The following is a 19,565-nucleotide window of genomic DNA, read 5'->3' as shown; positions in this document are numbered from 1 at the left end:
ATAATTGTTCTCCTGTGATGGCAGCCCAGCTGCCAGGCAGTGGTATACGATTCGAGGGGAAGATTCACTTTGTATTAGGCCTGGTTTAATTTCACGGCTCTCCCACTGACTAGCTGGGTGATCCTAGACTCTCAGATCTTCATTCAGTTTCTATCTCTGACAGATGAGACAATGATAACACGTGACCTGGTCACAGCAGAGAGGCTCTTTTGGGATTTAAACAAGATGGTATAAGTACATAGAGCATGTGGCACACGGCATGGCACAGAGGACACCCTCCATTTCTGGTTCTGTAATTAACCTAGTTAAGCTCTCCCTCCCTTCTCTGCCCAGAGCTAGGTTGGATCTCAAGAACGTTTTTCTTGGGTTTATACTGGTTCAGTTGATGATAACCTCTTCCTTATCTAGTTCCAAGTAGTGAAGTGATGAGTCTTGACTGAAAACGGGCCTTCGAGGTTGCTTGAGAAATATGTACTGTTCCTGCAGAGAACTCTGGTTGCTGGGAAAGAACTCACTTTGGTAATTCTTCTTTATGTGTTTTCATTTAGTATCCCAACCCCATGGATAAAAATGTCATCTCTGTAAAAACCGTGGAGGAAAAAAGAGGTAAGTTTTCTGAATGTACCTCACTTCGGTGGTGATCATTAAGTGAAACTGATTTTTCTAGAGGTGTGTGTGTATGTGTGTATAGCTTCTTACTTTTGAAACAGGTATATCTCTGTATTTCAAGTGTTAGAAAAGAGTACCCAGCCCTTACAGCAGCAGAAGGCTTGCTTAATATGCTCTTATCACTCTCTCAGTTAATCACTGATGACAATAGTAATAGCTAACATTTCTGAGCACTTCGTATGTGCCAAGCACTCTCACTCATATTAACTCATTTAATCTTCAGACTAATGTATGGTGTATGTGTTGTTATTACTCCCATTTAATATATGAAGAAACCAAGGTATGGAGAGGTTAAACAAATTGCCCAAGATCGCATGGCTGTATCCCTATAATATATTCATGTATCATTTTTTAGATGGCAAAACAGTTGTGATTAGTAGCATGTATGTAAAATTGACTATAAGGTGATTAGACTATGGAATCAGAACTGTACTTGACAGCATGGTTTCATATTGACCAGAGCAGGGGCTGATGAACTATGCTTGTCCTGCTTGATGTTGTGAATAAAGTTTTATTGGCATATAACCATGCCCACTTGTTTATATATCGTCTATGGCTTCTTCCTTGCAACAAAAGCAGAGTTGAGCTGTTGTGATAAGACTGTCGGGCTCACAAGACCTAAAAATGTACCATCTGGCCCTCTACAGGAGATGTTTACTCACCCCCAAATGAGACTGTAGGAGTTTTCACTGCTTGCTGTCATTCGTATCTCACTGGAAGCGTTTTCACTGTCCTTGCTTGGACTTGAGAACCGGGCCATGCAGGAAGCTTTAGTGATGCACAGAATCAGTATATAAGCCTTTGGAGACACCCAGGCACACTTTTGACTTGCTCTTGGACCTTCTGGGAGAACATATAATAAGCCACAGTTCATTACATGAGTCTGAAGTCTTCTCTGTGCTTGGTGAGCACAACACTGTCTTTTGCTTTTGAGGGTCTTTTCTTCATGTCCATAATTCTAAGTTAAAAAATCTAATTCTAATTAAAAAATCCTTAAAAAAAGCCTTTTTTTCCCCATGTATCTGCAGTCAGTGTGGAAGGGATATGTTATTTGGCGTCAGAGAAATCTGATTTCAAGCCCTGTTTACTACCTGCATAACCTTACTTCTTGAAGACTCAGTTTCTTCATTTATTAAATGGGAAAATAATAATAATCCTGCTTTTAGTTTGTTGTGAAGATCAAATGAGAGAACAGTGTGCACATTGCAAAGTGATATAAGAACATTAATTATAATTTCAACCATTGATGGGGGCGTCTTTGCCTGCAGGAGTGGCTAATCTGTTTTAAGTATGTGTGCCACAAACCTTGGATGGGATGGCTAAAGGAATGCCAGCGGGCAAGAAGATGAGCCCTCTTCTTACCCTGGCAGTGGCTTCTGGGTAGTCTGGGTATTTGCACCAGTGTTCAATGCTACTCTAGCCAGAGCTTTGAGAAACCCTATAGGAGCTTGGCTGAGTCACATTAATTTACAGGGCAAAAGACAACACTCAAGGGTTATTTTTTTCTCTGAACCAGTCTCCCTTTTTCTTAATTCACATTTATTTTGTGTTTTTTACCTTATCGGTGCTATTCTGGAAACTAAGTTCCAAAGCAGAGTAGTACCAGTCACTGGGAAGCTGATTCCCTATGAGTAAAGAGTGTGGCTCATATAATTAATTACAGATTTAAATTTTGTAGCCAGAAGCCTGTTCTTGAAAACATGGTTGGTGTAGAAAGTGGCAAAATCAGATTCTCCATTCTTTGTTAAAACATTCTCTTTGTTGAAGTTGAACAAAAGGCTCATTGGCCCTTGTCATTGGAGGGTTGACATTGATAGTCCATAGCAGTGAATGGTTTGTGATTCTTTATCCTTGACTTCAGAATGTGCAGTGTGAATTAGCTGTCTTACCCTTATTCTTTGATCACAGATGAGTGTATTTGGAATGATTTGGCCCAGAAAAGTGGTCAGGAACACCCGTATTTTGAGTTAAACATTTTTCTTTGGGAATTCTACATATAGAAAATTGACATCGACATGAAAGGTTTTATTGACAAAGGACAAGAATATATTTCCTTAAAAATTTTTTTGAGTGTAAAAATTTTCTGTTTCTAGATGTGTCAACAGGGATCATCTATAGAAAGAGGATTGCAGTCTGTCAGAATGTGGTTCCAGAAATTTTAAGGAAGGTAAATTCATTTTAAAATTTAATCAGACTTGGGTGATTTTCACATAGTCCTGGAAAGAGACAGCATTTTCTGATGTACAGGAGTTTGAGAACTTTCCCAGGTGTACCTTATAGCCCTCAAAGGGAGAAAGCACTCTCATATCCACCTCAGTTTTGGCAGATGCCACCAGAGATAGTTTTTTCCCCTGTCTGTTTCTGCTTCTCTTTGGTGGAGGGCTCTTAGTGGACACAGAGATGGCCTATAATTATTGTAAAGATACCTTGCACATTTTGCCTGAAGTGACCAGCTTTTCTCATCTGTCCATGGCTAAATATGACTTTTAGATAAGAATGATCAGAAATGGGCAGATGGTAAATATTTAGTCTCATCTTTAGCAAGGAAGATAAAAGCTTCAGTTTCTATTTCACTATCAGAGAATAAGTTATTTCAGGGAGTATAATGTTCTCAGTGTTTTCTGTGAGTCTTTTTGTGTGTGTTTCTATAATGGCGGTGATGATGAAATCTTCATGATAGCAAATTGTTTTCTCTCTTTGAAATTCTTAAGCACTCTGGTGATGGTTGGCAAAGGTAAGTGGGAATTTTTAATAACATTACTTAAATCATAGTGGGATTATTGACAAGAGTCCTTTTAGAATCATTAGGAAATAAGACGAGAGCATCTTGAAGTGCATTTCATACGATGTCTCTGGTGGTTGTTTCAACCTGGAGGTGATTCTGTTTGTGATGGAGAAGCCCATTAGCTTGCAGATTACACTGCTGTGCTGTTTGCTGTTTGTAGGAAAAACGGTGGCTTCTGTCACTTCCTGGTCATGCATTAAGACTGTCACATTCTTTGAAGGAAAGAAAGCTGATGTGACAAGGAAAAGAACTTTATTTTATTTTCCACATGGGAAAATGTGTTGCACTGTATGCAGCAAATTATCATTGGCTTTTTCCACAGGGTGTATACCCTGCCTTTGCCCTATATACAGGCTTTGAATCTATTATTTAAAAAGGCATTCAACTTTGTCTGGTATCTCAGTTCTTAAATAATTTAAGGACACCTCTGACTTGTACAATGCTGCCTTTGTAGTTTCCCATGTCTCCTCCACCTTGGAAGCCATACATTTCGAGGTATCGGACAGTTTAAAATGAAGAAGATATTTTATCTGATATTGTCCTGCTGCATGCGAGCCCATCAGTGGGCCCAATTAGAATCCATCAATTTAAGAAGGCCATAACCAGCCCTAGAGGAGACACGAAGGAGGTGGATAATTTGCTTAGTGTTTAGCAGTTAGGGGAATGAGGCCATGGACTGTACAGCCTGCATAAATCCTGGGCCATTTGCATGTCCTCACCAGCATTTAGTAAGGTCATGGTGTGTTGGATTATCAAGGACTCAGTTTGCATATGAGCATCACTTGTCCTCTTAATCACCCAAGACTGAAAGCAACTCTGGACTTAGTCTTTAGGTGGCTTGCTCTTCCTCAGTTGAGAGAGCCTTCCACTCTCTGTTGGACAGGTGAGCATTTTAAAGGTCCCTAATATCCAATTGGAAGAGGAATCCTGGTTCAATCCTCAGGAAAGGAACATGGCTATACGGAGTCACTGCCTTACGTGGACACAATATGCATCCATGAAGGAAGAGTCTGTCTTCCGGGAAAGTATGGAAAATCCAAATTGGTAAGATCAGCTGTGTGTGTGTGTGTGTGTGTGTGTGTGTGTGTGTGTGTGTGTATGTGTGTGTGTATGTGTGTAGGTTGGATGCAGGGATGCACGAATGACTGCATATATTAAAAAGCTATGATTCCATACTTAACCTCTGTTTACAACTCACATAAGGTACGTATTATTAATCTTTTTATCTTAGAGAGAGATCATGCACACACGCATGCATGTGGGCAAGTGGGGGGAGGGGCAAAAGGAAAAGGAGGGAAAGAATCTCAAGCCGGCGCTAGTCCAGCATGTGGGCTCAATCTCATGATGCTGAGCTGAAATCAAGAGCTGGACTCTTAACCAACTGAGCCACCCAGGCGCCCCACATTATTAATTTTTAATCTTCAAAGTAATTAATGAATAGATTTCCCTTTGGGGGAAAAAAATAACAGAGTTCAACTCTGTTCTGATCACCCTGTCTAGTCTTGGTGCCTTTTGGCTCTCTTGAGAGGCAGTGAGTGTTAGCAGTGTGCTGAGGATTCTTCCAGACTTTTAAGAGATACAGTTAGGTACTTACATGTGTATTCACAGAGTCTGTATAGCTTGGTTTTGTGTCTTTTTACATAATATGCTTTCATTCTGTGTCAGTCATTGGGTACTTATATTTTTTTGCTTAATAGAACTTTATCCATTTAACATATAAAACCTAGCTTATTCCTTTATACTGTTCGTGGTATTCAACCCTATGATTATACTACATCTGGTTAGCTTTTTTTTTTTTTTTAAAGATTTTATTTATTTGAGAGAGAGAGAGAGCACGTACGCACACAAGTGCAGAAACTGGGGAAGGGACAGGGAAAAGCTGACTCCCCGCTGTGCAGGGAGCCTGATGCGAGACTCGATCCCAGGACCCCAGGATCATGACCTGAGTGGAAGGCAGATACTTAACCAACTGAGCCATCCAGGCGACCCTCTTCAGCTTATTTTTGGTAGAGATTCAGACAGTTTCCAGTTTATCTGTGTTAGAAACAGTAGTATAGTGTTTGTGAAGCATAGGATCCTTACATAGGCAATACGTGAATGTTTCTTTAAAGGAGAAGTTTTAATTGTTAGGTTTATTGAGTATATTATTTACATGCAGCAAAATTTATTCTTAATGTACAGTTTTATGAGTTTTGACATAGTTGTATAAACACTGCCACTGTCAAGCTTCCATTTATGGAAGACTTTGAAAAGCTATATGCCAAGACTATTCAATGAAGAAAGAATATTCTTTTTTTTTTTAAAGATTTTATTTATTTATTTATTTATTTGACAGACAGAGATCACAGGTAGGCAGAGAGGCAGGCAGAGAGAGAGGAGGAAGCAGGCTCCCCGCTGAGCAGAGAGCCCGATGCGGGACTTGATCCCAGGACCCTGGGATCATGACCTGAGCTGAAGGCAGAGGCTTTAACCCACTGAGCCATTCAGGCGCCCCATAGAAAGAATATTCTTTTCAACAAACGGTGCTGTCACAACTGGATATCTACAAACAGAAGAATAAAGTTAGAGCCCTACCTCATTCCAAATACAAAATTAATTGAAGATGGATCAAAGACCTAAATGAGAGTTAAGACCTATAAAACTTTAATGAGAAAACAGCTGAAGATCTTTGTGAACTTGGATTAGGTAGTGATTTCTTAGATATGATACCAAAACCCCAAGCAACCAAAGACAAAATAGGTGAAATTGTTTTCAGCAAAATTGAAAACTTATGCTTCAGGGGTACTGTCAAGAAGGTCAGAGGACAATGCAGAGAATGAGAATGCTTGTAAACCATATATCTGATTATATATATATATATATATATATCTCCATAATTTGTGAGAGTGTACACTTATTTTGATGAGCCCTGAATAGTGTATAGACTTGTTGAATCGTATTGTACACCGAAACTAATACAACACTGTATGTTAATTATACTTGAATTAAAAAAAAATTCACATTAAAACATGAGCAAAAGATTTGAGTAGATATTTCTCCAAAAAAGATGTGTAGATGGCCAGTAAGTACGTGAAAAGATGCTTAGCATCATTCTACATCCAGAAGTGCAAATCAAAATCATGACGAGATACCACTTCAAACCTGCCTGGGATGAGAGCAGTCAAAAAGATACACAGTAACAAGTGTGGGGAATGGTGGGGAGCCATTGGAAGGCTCTCACACCACTGATGGCAGTGTGAATGGTACAGCTGCTGTGCAGACCAGGTTTTCAGGGCCTCAGAAAGTTAAGCATAGAGTTACCCTGGACCCAGCTTTTTCTACTCTGTTGAAAACATACGTGTTTTGTAAAAACACAGAAACTTATACTGGCATATTTATAATACCATTGTCCTGATAGGCAGAGTGTGAAAATGTCTACTCATGAATATGTAACCAAATGTGGTATACGTATCAATGGGATATTATTCAGTCATAAGAATGAAGGACAGGTTTTATAATGTGGGGGAAGCTTGATAACAGTATGGAAGAAGCCAGTTACAACAGGCCACATAGCCTATGAGTCAACTTACTTGAAATGTGCAGAATTGCTATGTCCATAGCAATGGGAAACATTAGTGGTTGCCATAGTGGGCAGCGACTGCTAATGGGTGTGGGGTTTCTTTTTGGTGTGATGAAAATGTTCTGGAACTCCCATTGATGGTTGCCCAACTCTAAGTATAGCAGAACTGTTGAGTTGTACACCTTAAAAGAGTTCGTTTCCCTAAGCCAGCAGTTCCTATTAACATACTTTAAAAAAAATTTTTGCCAAAGTAATGGGTGAGAAATGATAATTCCTTTTGAGATAGGCTTAAAAACAAAGGCAAAATATAAGGGGCATCAAGTATTAAGTGATTACTGCTGTGAGCGCAGATTTTAGAAGATCCTGTACTGTTTTTCGTTTTTCTGTATGATTTGAATCTTTTATTAACCTGTCATTTTAATGGAGATAGTAAGACTCTCAAGCTCAAATAACTAAAACCCCCGAATTTAAAATTCATTCTGGAGACCCATCACTTGTATGGATTGTTACTGCTCCCCATGATTTCGGTCCTGTGGTGCTAATTCTCAGATGCTCCAGGCTCACCCGAAGGAGTGTGAAGGCCTCGGCTTACTAGCCTCTGAGCGGGTGTGCCTGGAACCACCTACTAGGTGTGTTTCCTCAGCCTCTCCCTTGACAGGAGCTTCACACAGAACATGGGTGTTTGGGATTAAGTATAAAAGCTGTGGCCAGAGTATAGGGGAGTCTTTGTGTGTTTGTTTTGTACATGGAAGTAGTAAAAGGACAGAATTGTCTGAATTTTATACAGAAAACACAAAAGTCTTTCATCCACCTTGTTTTAGCCTCGGTTTTCTCAGAGATCCGGGCTATTGGCTAGTCTGCACTGGACCTTTACCAGTGAAATGTAAAGTGATAATTGGCCCTGACGATCCAAGGAAAACATCCTTCAGTACCTTTTTCCTTTGTGTCTTTTTTTAAAAGTTATTTTTCCAGTACCTTGATTCTAGAAAATATAATACATGTGTCTTATAAAAAATATTAATCAGGGTCACCTGGGTGGTTCAGTCATTAAGCGCCTGCCTTCAGCTCAGTTCATGATCCCAGGGTCCTGGGATCGAGCCCCGCATCAGACTCCCTGCTCGGTGGGAAGCCTGCTCTTCCCTCTCCCACTTCCTCTGCTTGTGTTCCCTCTCTTGCTGTCTCTCTCCGTCAAATAAATAAATAAAATCTTTAAAAAAATAAAGCAAGCCAGTGGGCTTATTTGGTTAAAAAAAAAAGAAATATACATATATATGTATACATATATATATGTTTCATATATGTATATATGAAACAGTTCCAGGGAAAAAAACAGTTTTCATTACCTAGAAATAGTGTTCATTTACATAATTTTCTTAGTTCATTCCTAATTGGCATTTAGAATATTTTTTTGCTATTACAGATAATGCTGTGATGAAATCCCTATTATGTATTTCTGTAGTTATTCAATAACCTTTTAAGGTGCATGGAGCAAAGTTGGATTTCTGGGTCAAAGGTTATATTTTGATACATATTATCAGATTGTTTTATAAAAAGGTTTGACCAATTATACTTTTTTTTCCCCCTTTGATTTTTTACATCCTTGTCCTCTCCCAAACACTCTTTTTAGATTTTTGATATAATCAGACCAATATTTTATTGACACCTACCATATCTGGGTCAAAACCAGATCCTTCTCCAGCAGTGTTTTAAAGCTGAGGTTAAATAACTTATGGATAGTGAGAGGAAGTTGCCAAGCCAAGGCATGAGTCCAGGTATCATGGATGCCACCTTGAGCAAAGTGGTAAGCTAGAAATAATGGACATGGGTAAAGGGTGGAGTTATGTCAAACTGTAGAGCGCCTTGGATCCCAGGTTATGGAGGAAGGGTCTTGTTCTTTCAGCAGTCAGCAGCCGCATGAAGGTTTCTGGGCAGGGGATAATGTGATGAAAGCTGTGGTCCAGACTCTAGGATGTTGTCTTAGCTCTTGACATGGATTTAAGGAAGGCATTTTAGACAGACATTCTAAATGAGTGGGTGATCATGGGAGGACATCGAGGAAAGGACATTATTTCTTCCCCCTCCTTTGCCAGGGAATGTGACAATGATGGCTGGCCACTATACCCAGAAGATGAAATATGGACAACCCCCGCCCCCGCCTTAAGAGAAAAAGCTGTCAAAGCTGTTGAGTCTAAAATAAGACCCTCAAGCTGTGTGTTGGTTAGCAGGTGTGGGTATGTGATGGGAAACCAGATGTCATTGTGTCCCTATATGTGGCCTGTTGGCTCAACTCAGAGATGGGCTCCAAAAGGGTTCCTTAGAATCTGACTAAGCCTTGATCTGTGTTTTTTTTTTAACACAGATCCAGCTTTGGCTTCCTGCTGGTGTATTTGCACTTGGGGCACCTTCTTGGGCAAGAGTTACGTTATAATTTCACGTTCCCTCAAGCACACCAGCTCTGGAGCTGTAAGCTCCTCAAATGGACAGTCATGGTTTCTGCTTTCTGAAATCTTACATCCCAAGATGAATTTATTAATTTCTTATTATTTTGTTCTATTTTTCCCAGGACTCTGGGATCACGACCTGACCCAAAGGCAGACGCTTAACCAACTAAGCCACTCAACTTAATTTATTTATTTGTTTTATTTATCCCTTTATTTATTTGTTTTAAAGATTTTATTTATTTGAGAAAGAGTGATTGAGAAAGAGAGCATGAGTAGGAAGGTGGATCAGAGGGAGAGGGAAAAGCAGAGTCCCCGCTGAGCAGGGAGCCCAATGTGTGGCTTGAGCCAGGACCCCGATATCATGACCTGAGTCAGAGGCAGATGCTTAACTGACTGAGCCCCCCAGGCACTCCTGGCTCTTTTCCTAAAAATAGATTTTTAAAAACTGTACTCTGTGGGCATGTAATTGATACAAATTTGATTTGGCTTTAATGATGGATATTTACTTTATCCAGGCAATTCGAAAAAGATAGTCATCTTGTATTTTCTTGGGCTTTGTTCTTTCACCATAACTCTATGGGTTTTGTGGTCAGCAGTAACTTTTCTGTTATCTTGAAGCAAGGTTGTAGTTATCACCGTCAGTGGAGACTTCGCTTTATTCATGATGTTGCCGAGCTGGATTGCTTTTGCTTCAGGTTAACAAGGCCATGCTCCCATGCTCAGTGCTGAGTATCTTAGTGGTGGGTGTCTTTACCATCCATGTGGGACAGCTTTTGTTTATTCATTGATGCCTGTAAACCTTATTTCTGAGATTTAAAGGGTGTAGCCTCATACAGTATGTGGGTTAATAGCATTGAATGTATTGACCTAACATTTATAAAATATCAAATGAATTTCTCTGGAATGTAGTAAAAGAAACAAGCCAGAATCAAACTTTACACTGGGATTAAATTAATGGGATGAGCAGCTGTTTTCATTTCAATAAATTTTCATTGTAATTGAAGTTACACTTATGAATATTCTTCATTCTTACAAGATGTACAACATTTTTTATTTTTTATTTTTCAATTTCTGGATTAAAACATTCCAAGCCTTGAGTCTTCATCTGGTGAATCACAAATACAATAATTTGCGTATTTCAAGAGGCTCATGGTTGGGCAGTGTGTGTGTGTGTGTGTCCATTTTTTCCTTGCTTTGAAGTTTTTTTGTTTGTTTTTTTTTTTCCTCTCTAGTAGCAAATTTGACAGTTTGGTGACTTCCTTGTGTTGGGCACCAGCCTTTTTGGTTGATCTTCAAACTTGCTATCACTGGAATATTAAAATATTGTGGCTTTGTTAACTTTACTTAGGAATTATTTCTAAGCCCCATTCCTGACAATAAAGGGCTTGAGGATGTAGTTATCAAATAACCCAGATAAGTACCACCATATTCATCGCAAGACATAATACCCCGTGCTTATATTCACCTTAATTTCCAGGGTAGCAGGGGGTGATCAGACAATTAGAATGCATTGCCAGTTACAGAAAACTGATTAACAAGGCCTTTTCTGTGTAAATATGATATCTGGGCAGGAGCCTTATTTTTGGTACAAAAGACTGCCCTCTAAAAGATAACCTTTTGCTTTTTATGTTTGTGTTCCTATCATCTGAGTCTTCTCTGGTTTCCAGTCCTGCTGTATCTTCAGTACAGAGCACAGTGCTCAGACGCTTGCAGAGGGGGCTCTGTGCTGTTTGTTGACAGAACGGCAGATCGTGCTGCTCATGTGCTGAAATGGGGACGAGGAAACTGAGAAGGGGTGGAATTGGCAAGAGGGTCAAGTGCAAACTGGGCAAGTCCAAGATGAATTGGTAGGAAATTCAACATAGAGGAGATCTTGAAATCACCAGTAACACGGAGACCTTGCTCCTGGTTTTTGCTGCTGGGTCACTTACATCGGTTTGACTTTGGGAAAGGCAGGAAGCTGGCCTGAACGCCCTCATAAAGTAATGTGAAGATTTACTGAGATAACAAATAACAAAGGAGAATGCTCTACCTGGAGAGTATAAGGCGCTACATGCATGAAAGTTGTTGTTGGAATAAATTTTCAGTTCAGTGGCGTAAGCTGTTTGATTGAAAATAATGGTGATAATTGAACTGGAAATAAGGGTTAGTTAGGGGAGCATTCTGTGCCGTTTACAAGTAAGAATTTTTGAAATATCTTAGTCGACGCCTGTTGACTTTTTGTTTTCATCTTCTTTGCCCTTTGGGTTGTGTATTAGTGCAGGATTCGGGGGGAAGGTGAAACGGAGATTTGTTGTGTTGGCTCTAGTGTTGTAGGCCTGGGCTGGTGCTCGGGATTCGGTGCTTTAGAAGTTCTTGAGGCGAGTCTGTTGAGCACATAGATTTGGGAGCTCCTGATATCTGGTCTGTATCTTGTGGTCCCGGTGGAAACACACTGCTAGCTCCTCTTGGAAAGCCCATTTTTCACAAAGTTCCTGTTAATCTCTGATAGCATGACCAGTTGACAACCTGGCTTGTCAGGCAAACCGTGAACACTTTTTGGCAGAAGCACCTTCCTGGAAAGTTTAATAGAATTCAGTTGAGGGTCCTCTTAAATTTATGTCAGAAAGGAATTTTCTGTGGAAGCAACAGAGGAAGAAGGGAGACTTCAGTGAGTCTGACTACTGTCGAAATTGTGTTGCAGTCTCGGCTCTTATGGATCAGAGATGCTGCGTAAGTTTTCTTTTTCTCTTTTGGTTAGTTTCTTAAATCTGTTGTCAGTAAATATGTTGAGTATTAAAAGTTATAATACTTTATATTATTATTATATTATAATATAATATATTATATTATAATATTATATATTATATAATATATTATATATATTTTATATATATAATATATATATATTATATATATATTATTATTTATATTATATTTATATTTACCATGCAGAGCAACCTACAGGTCTTAGGACAACAGAGCAGGAATCTGATGCCCGTCTGCTCATTTAAGGATCTGTCTTCTCACATCGGATTGAGAATCGACATCTGGGAGCTTGGTTGTTGTCTTTCCAATCAAGGATAATATAGAAAATAAGGAAAGAGACGGAAAGTAAAAAAGCCAGGTGGACTTCAGCTTCCTGGTCTGCATTTAAAGCTTCATTTTGAGACATCTCATGTGGAGGTGGAGGCAGCTCCCTTTCTATGCGTCTCACTTCAGGAGGGTTGCAGTGCTGAGAGGAATTGAGGTGGTGGTTTCTAGCTTGTTCTTTAATCTCCCCTCTGCTCAGAGATGACTCAGCAGCCTTCTGTCTGACGACAGGAAAACCTAACCCTCACATAATTCTAGTTTGGAGGAATCTTATTCCAAATATCCTTTGTTATCATGTGTTCCGATAATCTTTCCTCCTTTTTTTTCTACCAGTATTGCCTATTCACCATAGGATGGTTGAAATATACAGATAAGAAAAAACAGTATGTTCATCCCCTCTTCAGGTATGTGCTCATTCTAGTCGGTGGCCCCAAAAGGAACCTGTATTCTGACTGCCATCTTTATAGATTAATTTTACCTGTTCTTGATCTTCTTGTGGAACAGAATCAGGGTATGTACTCTGCTGTGTCCATTTTCTTTTGTTGAATATTGTGTCTGGGAGCCTCCTCTGGGTATATCTGTACTCGTTCCAGTGCTGTGTGGCGTACCATCCTACAGCATGCTGCACTTGCTACAGTTTATTTACTCATTCGGCAGAAAAATCATTTTTACAAACATGGAATCACACTGTACATGGTGTTCTGACTTTTACATTAATTTAACATTACATTTGGGACTGTCTTTCCTTATTAAATATGTCATTTTAAAATGATTTTCCATGGCTGTTTAGATGTATTTGTTGGATAAAATTATTCTGGTGTTTTATTAAATGCCCGTATTGGGCATTTGCATTATTTCTCATTATTTGCTCTTCTACATAATGGTGTGATGAATATCTTTATAGGCTGCTCTAAGCCCTCAACTAAGATTATTTGCTGAGGACACATTTTTAGTAGTAGATATATGAGTCTAAGGGTTTGCATGTGTTTGGGGCTTGTATAAGGTTAGGTATTGCTAAACTGAAGCACGCATTTCTCCACATCTCAGAAAACTCCCGAAGGGGATGGCACTTGGCAGTGTTGTATAGACCTGCATTGGAAATGGGAGGGGGAATAGCTACCTAATTTGCAGGGCCCAGTGCAAAATGGAAATACAAAGTCCCAGGACGTCTGGGTGGCTCAGTCAGTTGAGTATCTGCCTTTGGCTCAGGTCAGGTCAGGGCCCTGGGATCGAGTACCACATTGGGCTCCTTGGTCAACGGGGAGCCTGCTTCTCCCTCTGCCTGCTGTTCTTTTGCTCGCTCGCTCTCTCTGACAAATGGATGGGTGGAATCTTCAAAAAAAAAACAAAAACAAAAAAACCCAAGAAACAAAGTCCCTTGTTCATAGTGGTTGAGAATTTCAGGAATAGGGACATAGATCATTTAACCAAGTGTGTAGCAAACCATGCAACAGCACAGGTGGCATGTCCTTGAAGCCAGCACCAAATGGGATTTGCGCTCCGGGAGGCCTGATATCCCAAGGCAGACTCTGAATGGACCAGCTCACAAACTGTTGTAGATTTTGAAACTTTGTCCACCACTCAGATGTCAATAAAGCTTGCCCTAAATAGACATTTTTTTTCTAGGTAGTAGGGTTGCTGGAAGGGATATGGGATCTGAGGTTAACTGTGTGGATTTAAATAGTGGCCCTGTCACTTACTTTTGTGAGGCCTTAGCAAATTTGCCTCTTTGAACCTCAGTTTTTTTTATCTGTACAATGGGGTTAATATTACTTCATAAGACTGTTGTGGGAATTAATGGAAATGTATGCATATAAAGGACTTAATGCAATACCATGGTGGGCTACTAAAAAGTGTTATATGGGGCACGTGGGTGGCTCAGTCGGTTAAGCATCAACTGTTGATCTCAGCTCAGGTCTGGATCTCAGGGTCGTGAGTTCATGCCCTGTGTTGGGTTCCACACTGGATGTGGAGCCTCATTTAATGAAAAAAAAGTTATCAATTGTAATTGATGATCAGTTCTTAAACCTGCGTTTTAGGAGACTGAGCCACCTTGCCCTGTAATACGTACCTGTGCTAGGCTGTTGGGCTCCTGAGATTCTACCACTTGATAATTCCATAGTATTACGGAATTCCCTGCTGGAGCTCATGATTAATAATTTAGGACTCTGGTCAATAACCCATTCCTGGGACTTGTTAGAGGAGAGCAGCTCAGAGCGGGAGGGCCCCAGGACTGGGGGCTAGAGAGGCTAGTGGGTGTTTGGTTTCACATGGCTGTTGTGCAGATTGTGTGAGTGTGATGTGTGATAGCAGGGTGAGGAGGAGGCTGGTAAGATGGGAGGGCTCCAGCGTGCGAAGAGCTTTGAATGCCAGAATGGGTAGGGAGGGATTCATTGCCAAGTGGGTTAGGGTGATTGAGTGTCACCTAGAATTTACTGAGGTGCACAGGTTTGGGAGTTGACCAGAGTTGGATTTGTGCTGTGAGCATTTAACTGCCCAGACACGCTGTTTGTCTTTGTGTGAATGGGAATACTGATGGTGGTAGTAGCAGATGGCATTATCATTAGTGGCAGTAATAGCAGTAGGTTAGTATTATTAACTAACATTACGGAATGCTTACCCAGATGACATTGAGTGCTTTACACATACTACCTTATTCCTCCTGTGGAAAAACCTGTGGAATAGCTATTATTAATCCCATTTTACTGAGGAGGCTGAACCTCACATAGCATTAGGTACTTGCCTATGTTGGCAGGTCTCCATTCTGTGTGAATCCAAAAACTACATCCTTAATTATGTTACCTTTCTCTCTCCGAGTGTGTGTGTGTGTGTGTGTGTGTGTGTGTGTGTGTGTGTGTGAAGGCTAAGACTGCTTAGCACTTATTGAGAACTCTGCCGATTGGATTGGTTCTCTGAGGGAGCATTATGATAGGAGTGGGCTTGGTAAGACGGGGTGGGAGAGTCCCTGTATTCTGGCATGGTGGAATTCATGTAGGAGCCGGAGAGTGTCTCCAGCACTGTTGGGCCCACTGAGCAGGAGCAGGCATTCTGACCTGCAGGCCCTGCCTGTCTTTTGGGCTGTCCCTCTGTGTGGTCACAGGAGAAGGCCAGAATCACCATGATTAGAACTGAGATGTCATCACAACAGGAATATCTGTGGAAACTTTTTTCGCCCTCAAAGACACTTTAATTAAATTCCCATCATGAAAACAATTAGGCAAGATTTGCCATACCTAACCAGTCAATAATTCAAGGCCGGGATCTCATTAAGAGCTTTTGCTTTCCTGGAAACTGCCGTTTTGAGGATTCAGAGCTAGTGGCTGCATGATCTGGGAATTAATTTATCCACATATCCCCAAACTTTTTTATTTTCCCCAATCCGGAAGGAAACACATTTTTAAATGACCTGAAAGTAGGAGACTGGTTGTATAAACTGGCATTCACTTTCACAAAGACGTTCCTAGGTTTGAGGTTTGCATTCTCTGTCATGATTCTTTTGTGTTCTGTGTTGAATTATGCCTACCTGCAGACAGAGCGAGAGATGTGACTCTGATACAGGCGCCACACATCTCAGGGAGCCTCCTCTCCTACCGTAATTTTCCAGATACTATGGTGACTTATCTTTGAGCCAGGTGAAGGGTGCCCCCTACTGACCTTAGCAGGTAGAAATCTCGAGATACATGGTTCAATTGCCCTGACCAGGGTATTGAGATGTGCTATAAATTCTCTCATTCTTTTGCTTCCTTGTCTTCTCTTCCTGCTCTCCTTCTCTCCATGCTTTTGTCCCTAATGCATTATTGATTTTTCTACCATATGCTAACCATTGCAATTGGCACTGAAGCAGTAAAGAAAAAAAACACACACAAGTATAACCATTTAGAAAGACATTTGCCATCAAGTTGAAACTGCACATGTCCTGTGACCCAGACATTCAGCTCATCTCTATGTTAGAGACACTTGCAGGCCTGTGTACCTGGATTTCCTGTAACATGTTCATCCTCAGTCAGTCGGAGAAATGATGTGGAGTGTTTTCAAGCAAGGGAACACCACGCGCCAGTGAGAACGAACGGACAAGTTACATGAAGTGATACGGATGAATCTCTGCTGAGCACTGTGGGTGTATTCTCTGTGGCTTCGTAAGCGGTCCCTGACAAGATCAGCCGGTGCTTAGGAAACTGATTTGGGCAGTGTGGATTATAGAGAGCGTACACTGGAGACCAGGATCCCCCATGAGAGGCAGTTGTGGTTCTGGAGAGAGAAAATTGCTGGGCTAACCCCAGGCAGTGGCCATGGCAGTGGCAGGGAAGAGAATGGCATGGGCTGCTGAGGGGCCGTTAGAAGTAAAATCAACACTATCTACTGACTGGCTGAGTGTTTGGGTTGTTTAGGAATGGAATACTATAACCCGTTGCTGCGGTCTCTAGTGTCATAGACGAGGCGGATGGCTGTGTCATTAACTGACGTGGGAGCAGGACTGGGGTTTTGAAGCAGTAGGTAATGAATGTCCATCCACCAAACTGTATGACCCTGGGCAAGTTATTGAACAACTTCTTACCACAATATCCTCATGTGTAAAAAAGAAAATGTTTTAAGGGTAACAACCTCAGAAGATCATGCGGTGTCTGATACATAATACACACTGTGGAAGAGTGAAAGTGACCCTGGGTATGTAACATCATAAGCGTGATTGGTCCTTCCTTTAGGCTTCACAGGGATAAAAGACAGATGTAGGAAAACCTGAATCGTCTTTATGTCTCTTGAGTGAAACATCAAACACTTGAAGCTTGGGGGCAGTGGAAAGTCTCAGGACAAAAGGCACAAAAACCAGAGGTTACACAGTGTGGGAAAAGGGAAATCAAGAGGTGATTTAACAAGATTTAAAGTGAATGATGTCAGAAGTTAGCATGTACCTTTACTGGGAATTGTCCTTGGGATCGCAGAGCCTTTTGAAGAATCACTTTTTATTTATATAGAAATGATCCTCAGGTCCTTATTATTATTGGTTTTGGTGATTACTAAGTAATACATATTATAGAAAATTAGTAAAAGGGAGAAGATAAAAAAAAACCCTATAATTCTAACATCCAGAGATTCTTTTCATATTTTAGCTCTCTCCATTTGTCTTTCCATCCATCAGTCCATCTTTTCTTTCGTGCTTCTTTTTTTTTTTAAGAGCTGAAATTATATCTTGTGCAACCTGCTGTGTTTTTCCAGGGAACTTAAAAGAAGGCTTATCTAGCATGAGGGATTTACTTTGGCTATGTGTAGTAAGAAGAAAATGTCTGATGTGCTCTGTCAATGAATTATTGAGGGAAAGTGCAACATTTTCTTCTCTAGCAGGCTTAAAATATACTAGGATAAACTCATTTCAATGATGGTGAGGGCATGACCCCGCTTTATTGCCCTGTTATTCTCTGATATGTGGGCAAGCCTGGAGAGTGCTTTTCTGAGCACTTACATCTCCCAAAAGTAGCAGAAAGAAATATTAGTTAGAGTATGATGTAACGGAGACTTTTATTAATCCCTCACCTACACTTGCCTTGAGGACTGAAGAGTTTATCTCTCCCAAGAGTGTAAGACTGCTCAACTTTTCATTTTTAAATATTAAAATCACTGTAAAATTCTACTCTGACTAATCTGGAATAAAGACAGGAAAGATTAGTGTCACTAGGATATAGTTTTACATGAACAAATCATTTTAAATAGGCTTAAATCTAAGAGGTGGAAGCTGCTTTGCCTAGACTGACTATTTGCTTAGACTATTTGTGTCAGATTGGCTAGGATAATTCTGCGTGTGTGAGAGAGAGAAGCTTTCCTTTTATGGAATGCACGATCGAAATGTAGAGGCTCCTGCTACTAGAGAATTAGAAGGTCTAATAAGAGTTATGCTGGGGCGCCTGGGTGGCTCAGTGGTTAAGACTCTGCCTTCGGCTCAGGTCATGATCCTAGGGTCCTGGGATCGAGCCCCACATCGGGTTCTCTGCTCGGCAGGGAGCCTGCTTCCTCCTCTCTCTCTGCCTGCCTCTCTGCCTACTTGTGATCTCTGTCTGTCAAATAAATAAATTAAAGAAAAAAAACTTAAAAAAAAAAAGAGTTATGCTAATTATTTTTTACCCAAATCACAGCTTTTTGGATCCATAATTTTCCTCGAGTATGTATCTTGGTGTGAGCAAATGTGTCATATATATATATATATATGCACACCCCCCACCCCCGCCAAATCCACATACAGGAGACATGGCTCTCATCTCTTTTCTGTAGAGATGGATGAAGCTAGAGGAAATATTTTCTTCGTTGAATATTTTTGGTTACAAAGAAATTTACTATTTATTAGTTTATTCACATAACAAATGCTTACTGAACTCACTGAGTGTGGGTACTTTGTTGCAAATGGGGGATAGGAGGTGGTCTGAAAGCATTTAAGGGTGGCCATAAGCTATTTAGTCAGTGGTGCACGTGTAACTGTTTGTCCGCTCCTGTTACTTGGTGGCCTCAGAAGTGGAGTCCTTGCTGCCTGTAGGATAAAGTCTAAACTCCTCAGCATGAGGAAACCATTTGCCATCTGGTGGTCTCCAGTTGTCCTCCAGTCTCCTCTCCTAATATCTGCTGTGCCCATCTTATGCTCTGGTCATTCCTATGAACAGAATTTGTTAAGCTCCTTACTAAGTACTGGGCATTTTCAGATAACCTGGGGCCTCTCAGACATTCTCTGTTTCTTTGTGTTCTCTTGCTTGGATCCTTGTGGTTTTCCTTATTGGAATACTCTGCCTCTGTTCGCTGGTATGACACTCAGCCACTCTGGCCATGAGATTTCTCTGGAAATCTCATTGGAGTTCTCTTATATGTGATAAATTGCTTTTTCCCTTGCTGCTTTCAAGATTTTTACTTGGGGATGGCTTGATTATAATCTGTCTTGATTGTAGGTCTCTTTAGATTTTTTTTTGGTATTCATTGAGCTTCTTGAATTTGGATGTCTATTTCCTTTCTCGGATTTGGCAAGTTTTCAGCCATTATTTCTTCAAATAGGCTACCTGCCCCA

General features: G+C 40.5%; 1 protein-coding gene across 3 annotated transcripts in view; it reads left to right on the top strand.

Annotated features, from left to right (window-relative positions):
• Window positions 1-19,565, top strand: part of PRELID2 (PRELI domain containing 2) — a 64,748-nt gene that overhangs the window by 12,573 nt on the left and 32,610 nt on the right. For all 3 annotated transcript variants that reach the window (XM_047731163.1, XM_047731166.1, XM_047731165.1), the window contains 3 exons: window positions 549-606; window positions 2,763-2,836; window positions 4,338-4,498. In XM_047731163.1, the coding sequence (XP_047587119.1) occupies window positions 549-606; window positions 2,763-2,836; window positions 4,338-4,498 (293 nt within the window). The remainder of the gene's footprint in view (window positions 1-548; window positions 607-2,762; window positions 2,837-4,337; window positions 4,499-19,565) is intronic.

The sequence above is a fragment of the Lutra lutra genome, chromosome 5 (assembly GCF_902655055.1).
Source record: "Lutra lutra chromosome 5, mLutLut1.2, whole genome shotgun sequence".
Lineage (NCBI taxonomy): Eukaryota > Metazoa > Chordata > Mammalia > Carnivora > Mustelidae > Lutra > Lutra lutra.
The sequence above is the reverse complement of the archived record's forward strand: the minus strand, read 5'-3'. Positions and strand labels throughout refer to the sequence as shown.